The 14,968-nt window shown below is 31.8% G+C and overlaps 1 protein-coding gene across 1 annotated transcript; it reads right to left on the reverse strand.

Annotated features, from left to right (window-relative positions):
- Positions 1–11,360: 11,360 nt before the first annotated feature.
- On the reverse strand, positions 11,361–12,936 carry LOC124543303 (NADH-ubiquinone oxidoreductase subunit 8-like). Its single transcript, XM_047121483.1, has 2 exons — positions 12,579–12,936; positions 11,361–11,794 (listed from the first exon to the last, which is right to left on the reverse strand). Exons 1-2 carry the CDS (start codon positions 12,850–12,852, stop codon positions 11,361–11,363), a joined length of 708 nt encoding a protein of 235 aa, XP_046977439.1. The 5' UTR covers positions 12,853–12,936.
- Between the last annotated feature and the right edge of the window lie 2,032 nt (positions 12,937–14,968).

Consider the following 14,968-nt stretch of genomic DNA (forward strand, 5'->3'; position numbering starts at 1 on the left):
GAAGGAAAACATCGTGAGGCAACCTACATGTGTCTAATTTCATCGAAATTCTGCCATAAGTGCATTCCACCAACCCGCATCGGAACAGCGTGGTGGAATATGTTCCAAACCCTGTCCTTAATGGAAAAGGAGGCCTTATCTCAGAAAGTGGGAAATGTACACGCTGTTACTTTACTTTATTTTACTTTTATTATATGGTCATAACACTCGAATAAATTTAGCTTCAAAGGTCATACATTTTTCAGTATACGACGAGAGTTTCGTGGATTAGTTTATGTCGTATTCGCTATCAGACAAAACTAGGGTCCGGCATAATCTTAGGACGTTGGGTTTGAGATAAAACCTTTTATTAAGGATCGGGCGATAGAGTTGCCAAAAAAATTATATTTAAAAAATAAGTTGAATTAAATAAAAATAAGACGTCCACTCTGAGGATCTCGTTTCATTAAATATCATCATCATAATGATCAGCCTATATTAGACCCCAGCTGAATCTCCGGCCCGTTTCAACCACGTTCTTTTCACCTTCCGTACATCATTGGTCCTTCGTGCTACAGGACATCCTACATCCTACGCTTGCTGTTTCGCTATCACCATTCTAGAACCTTAGTTTCCCAACGGCTATCAGCTCTTTAACAAATGTGAGCGCCCCACTGTCACTTTAGCTGGCGTATCTTCTGAGCTATGTCAAGTACTTTCGTTCTCTGTCGTATCACCTCGTTCCGGAATTGATCCTTTAGAGAACAATTAATATTTACTTGTTTAAATATTTTCAATCAATATTTTCCGAAAGGAATATTGTTACAATTTTTAATGTTGAGACAAACAAATGGAAATGATTTTTATTTTATAATATAATTTTATTTTATAATCAATTACATAAATTAACAACGATTTAGAATGATTAAAGTACGGGAAATAAAATTATTATCTTATTCCCATGTGAATTCAACTATATAGAAAGTTAAAATAATACTGTATCGAAACATCTAAATTTAAGATTTTTGAAAATGTTTATAATTGGGAGGGAAGCGAGCATCACGCACAGCGTTTACCACCACGGCGTTAATAATTTATATTATTTTGTGTATATTTATATATCAGATAATCGTATACTATATATGTAATTATTATAATTTAACAACACATTTTTTAGAAATTGAAGTCTTCATGTGTGCCTCTTTATTAAAATCAATTTATTTATTAGTGAAACCTTTTTTATCTAATACGTTTAGTTTTTTTTCTACGGTTACTTTAAAATGTTATCATTTGCTAAAAGTGAATCGTATCGAACTATTCAAATACCATCGTTTATATGTATACTAAAGTTTAGGAAATATGTACAATACAGCTCACATTGCGAATTAAACTTTTCATCCCGTATGAAATCGTTACATTACACAAAGGAATAAATGTCAAAATATTTAATAGATTGCTTAATCAATTTATTTATTCTTAAAGTTGTTGGTTCTTCACCAAATATTACGGGTTCTAATTCGAAGTAAATATAACTCATTTCGTGGCTCACGGTATAGGAAAACGTTTACATCTGAATATTTTTTTACATGTTTAACAAACCATCCAGATTAAAACAGTATGATCTTCCTCAATAAAATAGCCAATAGTAATTCACGGTCTGTTACTTTTCAATTACGAGAATAATTTACATTTGATTTCATTGGTCGCTGAGTTAGGATTTGTGTTTGCGTAAGACGTCAGTCCAAACAGTAGTTGAATATTATTCTAGCCAGCAGACCGTACATATTTTCATGTGTAACAATTCTATAAGACAGACCCATTTACATTTCTACATATATCTAGTTTGAAGGTGGCCATCTAGCCCGTTGAATTCAATTATCGTTCGTCAATGACCCAGCAAACGAGGACATCGGTCAAGCGCACTCCTAAATCGGTTCTATTTGTTCTGTTAGAGTATACGATCCGTCTATAGTGTGTGTAAGCAAATCGAAAGATTTAAATATATTATGTGGTTGTGTGTGTTAATCATTACGTCTACGAACTATGTGACGTGGTGATATAACAACTTAATTATTGTAATACTTATACGATACGAATTTTTAAATTTTTACTCTGATAATGTTTTGTATGTATGGATATACTCATTTATACAAATGCATCTAATTAAATTTATTAGAATATAGTATGTAGACATTTAACAATTTAGTGTATTATAACATTGTAATTAAATTATGTAGATAATAAATTATTAATTATAAAAATAAATGATAATTATATATAAACGTGCTATTGCTTATTACGATTAAGTTTAATAAAACAATATTTTTTAATTTTAATAAAGCCATATTAATAATTCATTTAAATCGTTTTATGTATCTGTCTGAATTTATTTAAAAAAACGAGGAGCAGGTTTATATAAAATGATATTTGTAAATATTTTGTACATGTTTTTAGTTTGAACTATGGTAGTTTTTTCGCGAATAAACTGTTTTTGTGCGCTTACATCGCTGACGCTGATCCTAATTCAAACCTTAAGAAGTACAACCTAAAAATGTTGCCTACTGAAAAGTCTGGGATATCTTATATTCTATCTTCTATGATACACAAATAGTAACAGCTAAAAAACTTAATTTGAAGTATATTTGGCTGAACGCAACGGTATACTAGATCAAGATCACGATTTTTTTATTTCAGATGGCCTAGACATGAACAAAAACTAGGATGATATCGACCTACTACATGAACAAAATGTCTCGCTATCCCCCTGAGGAGATCTCTGTCGGACATAAGATACTTAGATCAACGCACAAGCTCTGCTCAATATTATATCGGGCCATTTCCAAACCATATCGAGAGAGAGAATAACCATCGCAGAAGTCTCTACGTGTAAAATAAAGGAATTTGAAAGTGTACCGAGGTTATACGTATAGTTTCAACTAGCGAGGGGAGGTAAATTTAGATCTACCAGCCGTGGCTGATGTACCACTGAGTCTCAATTATACTACAACAATAACTGTAGGCGCGAAACCAAGCTAGACTTAATATCTTTCATCGTAAGGGAAGCTGAGTATCGCGTAACGTGGATGTTGCACGCACTGCGCCCACGTCATCGACTTATGTGAAATGTTCGTTATGCTTATTAAATAGTCCGATTCTGCTAAATGCGATTTCAACTGACCACAAAATACACTTATTGAAATGGGAATGATAATTATATAACCGCTATCAATGCCACTAATCCGATCAATGAAACCCGCTCTTGAATAAAGTGCTACGGGTTATGATATAGGGTACTGTCATTAATAGGTACATTAATATACAGTTATATAATTTTTTGTTCAATATTAATAATTTCATGTAGCCAGTTGTCAAAAATAGCTTCCTATTTGCCCGCACATCACTTGGGGGTGAAAATACACGAAATCTATCTTTGTAATACTGAAACTGCTGTGCTCAAAGAAAGACAATAATATGAAGTAATCATTAAAAAAAGAGAAGCGAAAATACAGAAACATGAAAAAACAAATAGTGTTTTATAGTAATTGACACAGAGCAAATTGTTCATACCAAGACATCTTTGTTAACACAATCTCATTCAATTCTGTGGTTTCCTATCACAGCATACGTAAATGGGATAAAAAATAAATATCTGTTTAGTCATGAGATAGAAATATTTCAGCGTTTATTTTAAATAGACAAAATTTAACGACAAATCCCGTATATGTCCTCTATAATGAACAGTCAAAGTGTAAATAAACTTTCTGAAATATATTGGTGTAAGGTGCCGTATCAGTAATTATCATGTTTGTAATTTTATTGATGGCTCATTGGATAGATATAGGGATGTAAATTCCGAGGTCCATCCGATTATAAGTTCACCCAATTACAAAAAATATTCAGTAGCAATACTAAAAGTAGGAAGTGTGTTCTTGTCTTGGAAAGCACGTAAAGTCGTTTAGACTTGTGGCCTAACTCTTTCCGGTCGTGTCGGAATTGTCCTTCCATTGGAGAGACCTCTTTATTCAGACACACTTGGGTAATATATATAACACGTTTTGGGTAATTGGTCAAACTCTCTGGAGATTGTTTAATGTTATTTAAATCAGTCAAAACCATATCATTATTAATTATTGTTTTATTGTATTCGTTCGTAAATTATTTTGGGGTGTTAACAAATTAATGTACCGTAAATATATAGCTATAAATAATGCACCATTGTATTTGTTTATGTTGATGATAGTAAAGATTGGCATTAAACAAATGTTACGAGAGTAACCTTAGCCTTCAATGCGGTTTTATGACATTTGATTCTATATCGTAATTTATATCACATTATTATTGCATATTATTAATATATCAGGAGCTATTGAATTTACTTTATTATATACAATTATTATTGTAATTAATTGATGAATTATTTGTAAATCTGTAATTAATATTATTTTATGTGGCATAGCATTTAATACTGGCATGTAACAGTATTTCTTATTTTAAATATTATTGAGCTGTCATTATAAAAAATTGAACTATAGCGTGGGGCATTATAACAAAAGATAGAGACATTGAAGCATCATTGTAAAACGATATTGTTATTTTGGCCATCCCGAACTACTGAAATTACACAGCGTATAAATTATCATCACTATTGAATGTTACTTTATTCACCCTGAATTAACTAAGTATCAAGTGATCGCGTGTTGCAGTATGTAATAAAAATTGGCCGCAGGTCGCGCGTGGCCTTTATCATACACGCTCTTACTGAAAACAGCACTCCTTTTATACTTCACGGGTTAGAGAGGGAGAGAACACAGTAATATGAAATCCAAACAAATGACTTCTCTTTCCACAGTAAATACCATGCTTTATCTCAGTGAGTTTCAAAGCAATGGACGTTCAATAATCATTACGATATTGGTTAAAAAAAATGTTAAATGAAAGAGTAAGTCTACAAGCTAAACACTAACGGACCCGGCGCAGTGCGGACAGCCTGGAAGGCGGCATTCCTTTGATTTACTATTTAGGCCGTAGCCATTTGCCATAAAGAGGACGCTTACGATGATCGATGTTGCTGACGTTATAATTTTGATACTCTAACGTTTTATGTAATTTATTACGTTTTAACAATTTTATTATTGTGAGTCGGATTTTTTTATTACATTTTATTGTTAAACGTGATATATATTTTTTTTAACTGAAACATTGCAGTTTTTACTTGGTGGTAGGGCTTTGTGCTAGCCCGTTTGGGTAGGTACCACCCACTCATCAGTTATTGTACCGCCAAATAACAGTACTCAGTATTGTTGTGTTCCGGTTTGAAGGGTGAGTGAGTCAGTGTAACTACAAGCACAAGGGACATAACATCTTAGTTCCCAAGGTTGGTAGGACATTGACGATGTAGGGAATAGTTAATATTTCTTACAGCGTCATTGTCTATGGGTGACGGTGACCACTTACCATCAGGTGGCCCATATGCTAGTCCGCCAACCTATATCATAAAACAAAAAAAAAATAAACATTGTAGGGCATTTTTCAAACCCGACTGGGTTAGACTTATCAAATATTCAACCGCCAAACAGTAGTATTCAGTAAAGTTGTATTCCATTTTGTAGAGTTGAGTTGATGAGTGAGAAAGTGTAAATACACGCACTAAATCTTAGTTCCCGAGTTGTATCTTGGTGGCACATAAGTGATGTAAGGAATGGTTAATATTTCTTACCGCGCCATAACCTATAGATGGTGATGATAAGAAAAGATCACGTGACCCATTTGCTCGTCCGTCAACACATATCTTATAATTTGAATCATAGTGTAAGTATCGTTAAACACGATTTCTATTTGCCGATGTATTTTTTATTCTCGATTATTTTCGAAAACGAAATCAGTAAAATAAATAAGAATTGAAATCAAATTCTGCATATTTCTCTTATTGAAGATTCAATTTCTCAATAAACGATACGACAAATATTGTACAGACCATTGCTCAAATTATTTTTATGCGTTGAATTATTTCAACTCAGCTAGAATAACTGAATAATAACAAGAATATTTTTTTAACAACTACATTTGCTTGATAAGTATTAATTTCTCTGATAAAAAATCTTTCAATAGTACAATTGTATAAAAGACTTCAAAGATGCACGATAAGCAGTGGCTTATCGTGCATCTTTGAATTTTATTTTTATTTAAAATTTGATAGTGATCAAATTTTAAATAAAAATAAATCAAATTAGAATAATATGAAATTTAATTAAAAAAATAATTTTATCAACTTCAGTTTCGTTTAATATAAGGAAAAAATGCAAAGATATTATTACGAAGAAAATTCAACAAATTATTTCAATAATGGAAAATAAATGATATTGTCCTAGTAACCAAAGTGTAACCAACGTCTAATCTGGGAGAGGTGAAACGAGGCAGCTCAGGTATGAATCCCTAAATTGAGGACATAAAACGCACCGTCACGAACTCACTGCCCGTAATGACCGTTTACAAGCGCATTTACCTAATGAACTACCTAGACAAGCCACAATGTTATGTAATAGCCACTTTAGTTCTTTATCATACGTAGAACCTTTATTAGTATAGACGAGCTGTTTCTCGAAAGGAAGGTTTGGCACAAAAACTACAGAATTATTCAAAAAAAAATCAAAATAAACTTTATCGTCATTTAACAATTAAGTGAAGCTACCACCGGTTCGGGAAGTAGATTCTACCGGCAAGAAACTCAATAGTTACTCTTTTTCAACATTTAAAATATACAAAGTCATGTTATTTAATACAATTATTTAAATTAATATATTTCCTGCGTGGAAATCAATAGGTATTAATACTACGCTTTTTTATTATCTACCAAATCTTGCATCAAGTTATAGGCCTTTTCTACCAATGTATTTTTTATAAAAGATTTGAATTTACGAAACGGCAAAATTAAAAATATCTGTATTCTAAATGTAGTCTGTATTCAATTTAATGCTCAAAAGTAAGATAATTATTTGTTTAAAATGTAAGTAGAATAAGCTCCATTGAAATTAAGTTTAGCATGACATCATCTATATCAATTAATTGTTATTTTTTGTACATAATAAGAGTACTAGAGGGCAATGTGATCGGATGATACTTATCTGAATAATAGTAACAAATCTTACGTACTATTTTAATAAGACAGATACGTGTTCTATTCTTAGAACATTTTTATGTAATAATTATATATTTAGAATAATTGTGTGCCCGAGTTGCTTAAACAGTATAAAAAAGGTTAACTCCTTTTTATATGTTACAGATACTAATTTATATTATATATTATTTATATTATATATTACTAGGAGATATCGTGCCAGATAGCTCATATTTTGCACAGCACATAATATTGGCAAGGTATTGTTTATTATTATTTATATATAAAGAAGAGATATTTGCTGATACGGAGAAGTTGTTGTTGCACCAAATAATTGACTTAGCTACAACTATATCGGCACTTCATATTATGTACAAATCGCTTACATAAAGAAATGGCATTAAGCGGTACATCTGAGTCGCGATGACACATATTTTCATTGTTATATAATAGCATCTTTTCAAAGTCCAAATATACGCAGAGCCATTACCGTACTAAGCGTTCCTAATGTTATTCAGTCACTAAAGAAGTCATCGTCTTCGACGCAAATTTGCCAAGTCATCCATAATCCTGAAATTTAGATATATTTGGTATTAGATTTCTCTGACTTATTTGTTGTTATATTTGTGTCTCCGCAGACATGTTTCATTTTCTTTTTCCTTAATCAATATTCATTAATAATATACAGCTAGCTATATATATATATATATTGATAATGTGCTACAAATCTAAATACATCCAAATTTTACAAAATATAAACCAGACTCGTACATAGTACTTGTGATGTAACGATTAAATTCGGAGCGAGCTTTCTACTTGACTAGCCGTATGCCCAATGGGATATCCCATCTAAAACATTATACAGAAACCTACCGAATTTGGTGTTAGAAGTTATTTTGTTTGATAATGGCACAATGTTATCAAAAATACTTCTTAAAAAAATGGCTTTCATGAATCAACTATAAGATTGCACATAATAACCCACCATGCCCTTCCTTAAAAAACAAATTTAAAAAAATCATAGTTTTCAGCTGCGTTCCAGAAGGAAAGTCTTTGCAAAATTCCATCTTTTTAAATTGTAATCATGCAATCATTCACGACTCAGCATCGAATTTTAAGCCATGCTGCTTGAATTCAGTACAAAACAGTGTCCCTCGTTCGGATATCTGCTTAGGTGATGTAAGATTATTACTTAATTTTTAGATTATAACGTCTTCGACGAAACTTATTCCGCTGATGCAATCTATTTGAAATAGTTTTGACAAGTATTGTATGCATTACAAGTACTTATCTATTTTGCACTTAGCTTATAGCATTTCATAGTAACGAGGATCTTTGCACTTGGATGTTAATTTTTTTTTGCTATATTTAATCTCCGTCGTCTCATTCACACTAAGACATCTCGTGAGCATGAGCGTAACGCAGTCATACTAATCCACGCCGGTAATAATAATAATTTACACGAAGGAGCCTTCGTTAATTATTTCGTTTAAATAACTACACTTATAATATATTTTGATTGGTTTAAGTTATCACTACAACATCACGACTACAGCAAATAAGCATCAAAATTATGTCAACGACATTTTTTTTATATAATAGATAGGCAGACTGACAATTGAGTCACCTGATGTTAAGTCGTCACCGCTGACCATAGAAATTGGCGCTGTTAGATGTATTTACCATCCCATACTTTGCCAATACACTACCAACCTAGGGAACTAAGATATTATGTACCTTGTGCCTGCAGTTATACTGGCTCTCTTAATACCCAGTTTTGCTACTTGGCGTCAGAATATCCGGTACCGGCTTTGTGTATGCCTTATCACCAAGAAAGAATTAGGTTGCCAAATGAAGCATAAAGGTCTGTAAAATACAGCTTAGGAAGCCCTCAGCATATAAACTTGGAAGTCTTGGTGTGCGTTGAATGCATTAACTAGTCAATATTTTAATAACCAATATCACACTGAACCAATAATACTACTTCGGTAGGCAATCAGTGGATCCTACGGGGTCGCAAAATTTATTCGATTGAATATTACACCTACGTTTGCAATTATTACTTTACCACGAAAACCCACGTCTGTGGATAAAATTAGGAGAAGCGGTTCCCTTACGTAAGTCCTCCATGCGGTTGAGAACTTGAAACGGTATGAAATCAGTGATGTAACTGTAGGTAACATTACAGAATTTGACTTTTTAACTTTTAACGCTATGAATTGTATTTTATTTTTAATATTTTACTTTACAGATTAAAAAAAAAGTATTTACTGATAAAGCTATAAGAACCAGTGGTCTAAGGTATAGGTTAAATAACAGTACCAGTCTGTAAATTTGTTACTACTGAGCGAAGGCCTTCTCTCCCTTTGAGAAGAAAGTTTGGAGCATATTCGACCACGCTGCTCCAACGCGGGTTGATGAATACACATGTGGCAGAATTTCGATGAAACTAGACACATATGTAGGTTTCATAAACATTCGAGAGATTTATTGAGAAGAGAGAATGATTATAAACACAAATTAAGAACATGAAAAGTAAATGGTGCTTGCCTGGTTCAGAACCACTTGGTCAATTTTGAGATAAATCACCCAGAATTTTGCCCTTTCTGATTTAAAGGCTAAACATTAAAATTTACAAAGCCAAATAAAATAATTATTAGTAGATTTGTATCCCAAGACTAAGCACTAATTACGTTCACTTAATCAAATTATACTTGGTACATTTGTTTTTAATTTATCTTGTAGAGGGACACAGGAAAAGCATAATTGGTTATCTTTGTCACCGCATCTTATGGGGCAGCAATATTTCATAAATTAAACAAACAATTTTTTAATTAAAAATATAGTCATGACGTTATTCTTTTAATCAGTGTTGGAAGCGAGGCGACGATGTCTTCGTCTGTGAAAGCATTATGATTTCGTGAAAACATTTCATAAATAATAACCAATTTTGTTTCAAAGCTGTGAATATTTGAATAATGAAACCATCTTATATATTAATAACGTAAAACAATTTTTGTCTTAGTGATTATGGGACTTTAGCTGCACGTAGAATATCGGTCGTGGTCTTATTTTGAAGAGCTTTGGCCTTAAACAGTTAATGCAATTTGGTAATTTTACGATTCAACGAAGTATTAAACTTAGAGAGCAGAATTAAGTTACTGTCCGGAAAGAGGGCGGCGCTATGGCAGCCTATAAAATAAAAAAAAATAAAAAAATCTGGCATAGGTTTAAATTTGTCTTCTCTTCTTTTGAATAAACGCGAAGTATAGCGTAGTATCCACTACTACTATATATATATACTTAAGTCTACGTCATCGTAATAAATAGGGAAGTACTTAATTATTATTATTTTTTAATATACCAGTATGTAACCTTAATCAATTAAAAATTGATTTAAGGAATTAATAAAAATATTTCCGATTTCAAAACTGATTATCCCTAGTAATAAAAAGAATCACACAGTCTCAAATAACATATAAAAAATATTTGACTGTTGTTCGACAACATACAAATTGTTCATGACGTTATTTGAAACATATTAATTATTAGCTTGCAGCGAGGCTGCGGTATGTCACTATAGTCTGTGAGGATGGATTGATGGATCTTTCATACTCTCTCACGCAAAAACTACTAAAAGGATTTGGATGAAAATTTGAATAGAGATAGCTTATATCGTGACTTAACGTGTTTGCTACGTAAAAATTTTACTCTACTCATATCCGCGTGAAGCCGCAAGCGGAAGCTAGTCGTTAACATGTTAGCAGGTTGGGCATTGAAATTTTTAGGTACTTTTTTTCAATTTCAACGACTCGCACTTATTTTAATGTTTTTTTGATTAAACAGTTGTTGTTCATCGAATACGAGGGCACTAAATAATTGCGATGATAATGTTTAATGGACTTTTGCTCTCAGGGATAACGATAGTCTGAAATTGAAATTTCACTCTTAATAGCTGTCCTATCTTATTCGAATTGCCATCAAGGTCGTAATAAAGTAATTCACTAAAATTTCCACCTTCGTAATTAAATACATAAAGTAATGTATTGCCAATAAAATTTAAGCAGCTGCCTGTTAACAATAGACTATATTTATAATTTTTTCTTCGTAAAATTATTCACGAACACTTTACGAAAGCTGAATAAATGAGATTAACCCGTTAATAAAACTGATGCTTTTCAATTTACAGCGGTTACATTGTTATTTAAATAAAAATACTATTACATTAGTGTACAATAAAATAAAAAAAAACAAAGAATTGAATTATCTATCGATATAAATAATTATCTCTCAAATTGCTAACAATCTCCGGCTCCCAGCGGTCGCCATTGCTTAACAGCTTCTCTTTATTATACAGTAATTCTTCATGCGTTTCGGTTGAATATTCAAAATTGGGTCCCTCGACTATTGCATCGACTGGACAAGCTTCTTGGCAGTATCCACAAAATATACATTTAGTAAGATCTATATCGTATCTGACCGCGCGTCGGGAACCATCGGGACGCTCTTCCGCCTCTATTGTTATTGCCTGGGCCGGACAGAACGCTTCGCACAATTTGCAAGCGATACATCTCTCCTCTCCCGTAGGATATCTCCTAAGTGCGTGCTCGCCGCGGAACCGAGGTGACAGCGGTCCCTTTTCAAATGGATAGTTAATCGTTGCCGGTTCTTTGAATATATGTCCGAGCGTCACGGCGAAACCTATCAAACATAACGTAATAAATGTATATTTTAAATGAAAACTCAGATTGATATTGTACTTTGTTCATATAATACACAAAAAAAGAAAATTAATGAGCTTATATTCATTGTATATATTTTGACGTTAGTTATGAATTACATTTATCTTAATAATTATAATCTGTTATCTCTAAAGTCATAAATATAATGTGATATCGACATAAATTCATGTTAAATAATATTAAATGCAATAACCATAGTATCATATTATATGATAAGCTGTAAAATCAACAATGCATACGGCGATTTGGAATCGCCATTCAAGCTTATCAACAGAGCGATCGAACGATGCAAGGCAAAATGGATTCTGATGATCGAAAACAAAACGGCCATTTATAAAAACGATTAAAAAGTACTTAGGCTGTTTTTAAAAATATTTTTAATGACGTGCTAAATACTCGTATAATTTTATTATTCGGATTGAATTAAAAATAATAATCATTATTGTCTATATTTTTAAAGTTCATACAATTTATTTCATAACATACATTACATGATAATTACTTAAACATAAATTATATTGCGAGGCTTTTATAAGCACTTCGAATTAAATTACAATGCAACGCTATTTGTTCATAATAGAAAGATTGCGCACACTGCGACAACACTGTTTCTCATTACGCCTGTAATTACACTGGCTCACCCGTCATCATCAGTGGATAGTGGAATATTAAAACATAACTAGAATATTTAAAAATATAACATTACCTACAAAATTAATTAAAATATATTTAGTACAAAATACCTCTAACAATTTCCGTCCAAAAAAGAGTCTGTGCAGTTCTATCAACGAAGTCCCGTAACGCTGTGCTCGGTGGCTTATCATTCACGTATATAAAGTTTACGTCGTACTTTGTCCTTGGGTAGCAGTAGTAAGTTGGCAACTGGGAGCAGGTTGGACATGCGGAAGGTGGGCATACTTGGCGGCACGGGGGAGACTCTTGACATGGATCACAATATCGTCGAATAAAAAAACCAGTATTGTTTAAGCTTTTAGCTATGCGCATAAACTTAAGCATTAGTGTAACTAAATCGAGCTTGGAGTTTTATTCTTGTAATACACGCTTTATTTCTAAAATTCTTGTATTATTTTTAAATTTGATTGATCGTATGAATAATTTTTTAAATAATTAAGAATGAACAATACAAATGACACATCGTAATATTTTTTAAATTATGTCATTACACAAAGAAGGTCTGAATGATTATATTAAAACATTTTTATGTCACTATTAAAATACGTCATTACAACAATGGAATTTGAAAGAACGACCACCTTAACTTGACATTTTAAAATTCGAACATAGATAGCAATAATCAAATTGTTCGACAATCGTCAGACTTTTTACATCAAATGAACTATAGGGACTTGAAAAAAATCGATCCGTTTTCCGTTAGTTCTATTTCAATTTCCTTTCCATCGCAGACCTTTGCAAGTATCGCACTAAAATAGCGGTCACTTAAAGTAAGTTAAGTGAAGCAAATAGCGATTGTTAAATTTTGCGGTCACAGTCTGCTTGGACACTTTTATCGTCCCCAATTTTTATGAAAGCCTTATATAACAGAGATGACAAACGATTTCAGATCAACATAGCATGTATATGTTATACCTATAGGGATATTGTATCAACTTTTGAATCGATAACTTCTAAGTTATTTATTGTTATTATTACTCTGACTATTAACTATCGTATAGTATTATAAATTCACTAGTGTCTTAAGACTGTTATTTACGTAGCCAAAGTTTCATTGAAATCGAAATCTACTTTTATTTATTCACAGGTTATATATCGATAATTTATTATATGGAATAATTAAAGATCACCAAAATCAATACAAACTATTGAAGAAAAATCTTTCGTAAGATTAATATCATTGCATATAAATATTTATTAATCGAAAACATACAAAAAACAGCAAAAAACCCAAATTGTATATATCTGAGATCAAGTCGGAATTCCAGTAAAGTAACAACATTCAGCTCTGAATTAACACTTTAGTTTACCCAAACTATTACCAAGTATGCGACTCAGCCGTCTTCAACAAAGGAGTGTGACAGATTAAACAATGTCAAGTCTCCTCTACTCGCCCAAATAGAGTAATCTACATACATTCGGAGCAGTGAGTGCATAACACTGCCGTTAGCATTACATTCTACATTATACAGTCAGACTCGTACGACACGACTAAATATATTCAACAATATTATTCTATAATAAACGTTCTATAATTAAATTTAGATATTTTGCTTATGTGTTTGTAAATGTGTGTGTGTATGTTGTTTTCCATTTCATTTAATATTGGGAATGTTTAATTTAACATCATTTCGATTATACACTTTTGTGTACTTTTTCTATAAACTTTATAATATATAGTCAATGTCGCACATACCACATCCCCATATTTCACACTCATGTTCTCTGTGAGTTTCGAATTTCGTCTAAGAAAATTGTTCTACAGGATCTAATTGTAAATTTTATAAATGCTGTAGTTAATTTATTTATAAGATTATCTAACAAAACTTCTTAGAATAAAATATTTTATTATATGTCTATACATATTTTACTGAAAATACTAAAATTAAATAAAAATCACTCCTCGTACCTAAATATTTGATTAATATAAATCCAACAAAAGTATTCGTTATCTACACCCATAATTGTTACCATTTTTAAGAAAATTACGTTGCACAAGTTTTTATAACTGCAACGATACTCCAATATTTATTATATTACATTATGGTTAGCGATGAATGACAATTGAATTTCGACAAACGAACTATTTAAGTGTTCATAATTAAGAGTTTGTTCGTTGACTTTTATAAACTTACTCTTAAACATAACCTTATGCGCAAACATTAAAATCAAAATACCCAATACGTATCTGCTTCACGCTCGTAGCTCGTAGCTCGTAGCTAAGTATGTATAAGTCAATCGTAACTACATTTATGTTATGTAAACCACTAAAGTTCATTTCCATTTATTTCCTACTTCCTTTTTGCAGAATATCCGTGCGCTACGCAAAACTTGTGCAAAAATTAAATATCTATTTGTAATTTATATGTCTTGTACCAATATATTCTCGTAAGGTACAACTTACTTTAATAGTACATAAGTTATTTGTTTCTTTTTTATT

This window comes from Vanessa cardui, chromosome Z (genome assembly GCF_905220365.1).
Source record: "Vanessa cardui chromosome Z, ilVanCard2.1, whole genome shotgun sequence".
NCBI classification, from domain to species: domain Eukaryota; kingdom Metazoa; phylum Arthropoda; class Insecta; order Lepidoptera; family Nymphalidae; genus Vanessa; species Vanessa cardui.

Bases quoted from the DNA above. Each gene is read 5' to 3' on its own strand.
- LOC124543303 (XM_047121483.1), bottom strand. From the start codon at position 12,852: ATGCTTAAGTTTATGCGCATAGCTAAAAGCTTAAACAATACTGGTTTT. The intron at 11,795-12,578 runs GTATTTTGTACT...TATGTTTGATAG, and splicing joins TTGGACGGAAATTGTTAGAG to GTTTCGCCGTGACGCTCGGA.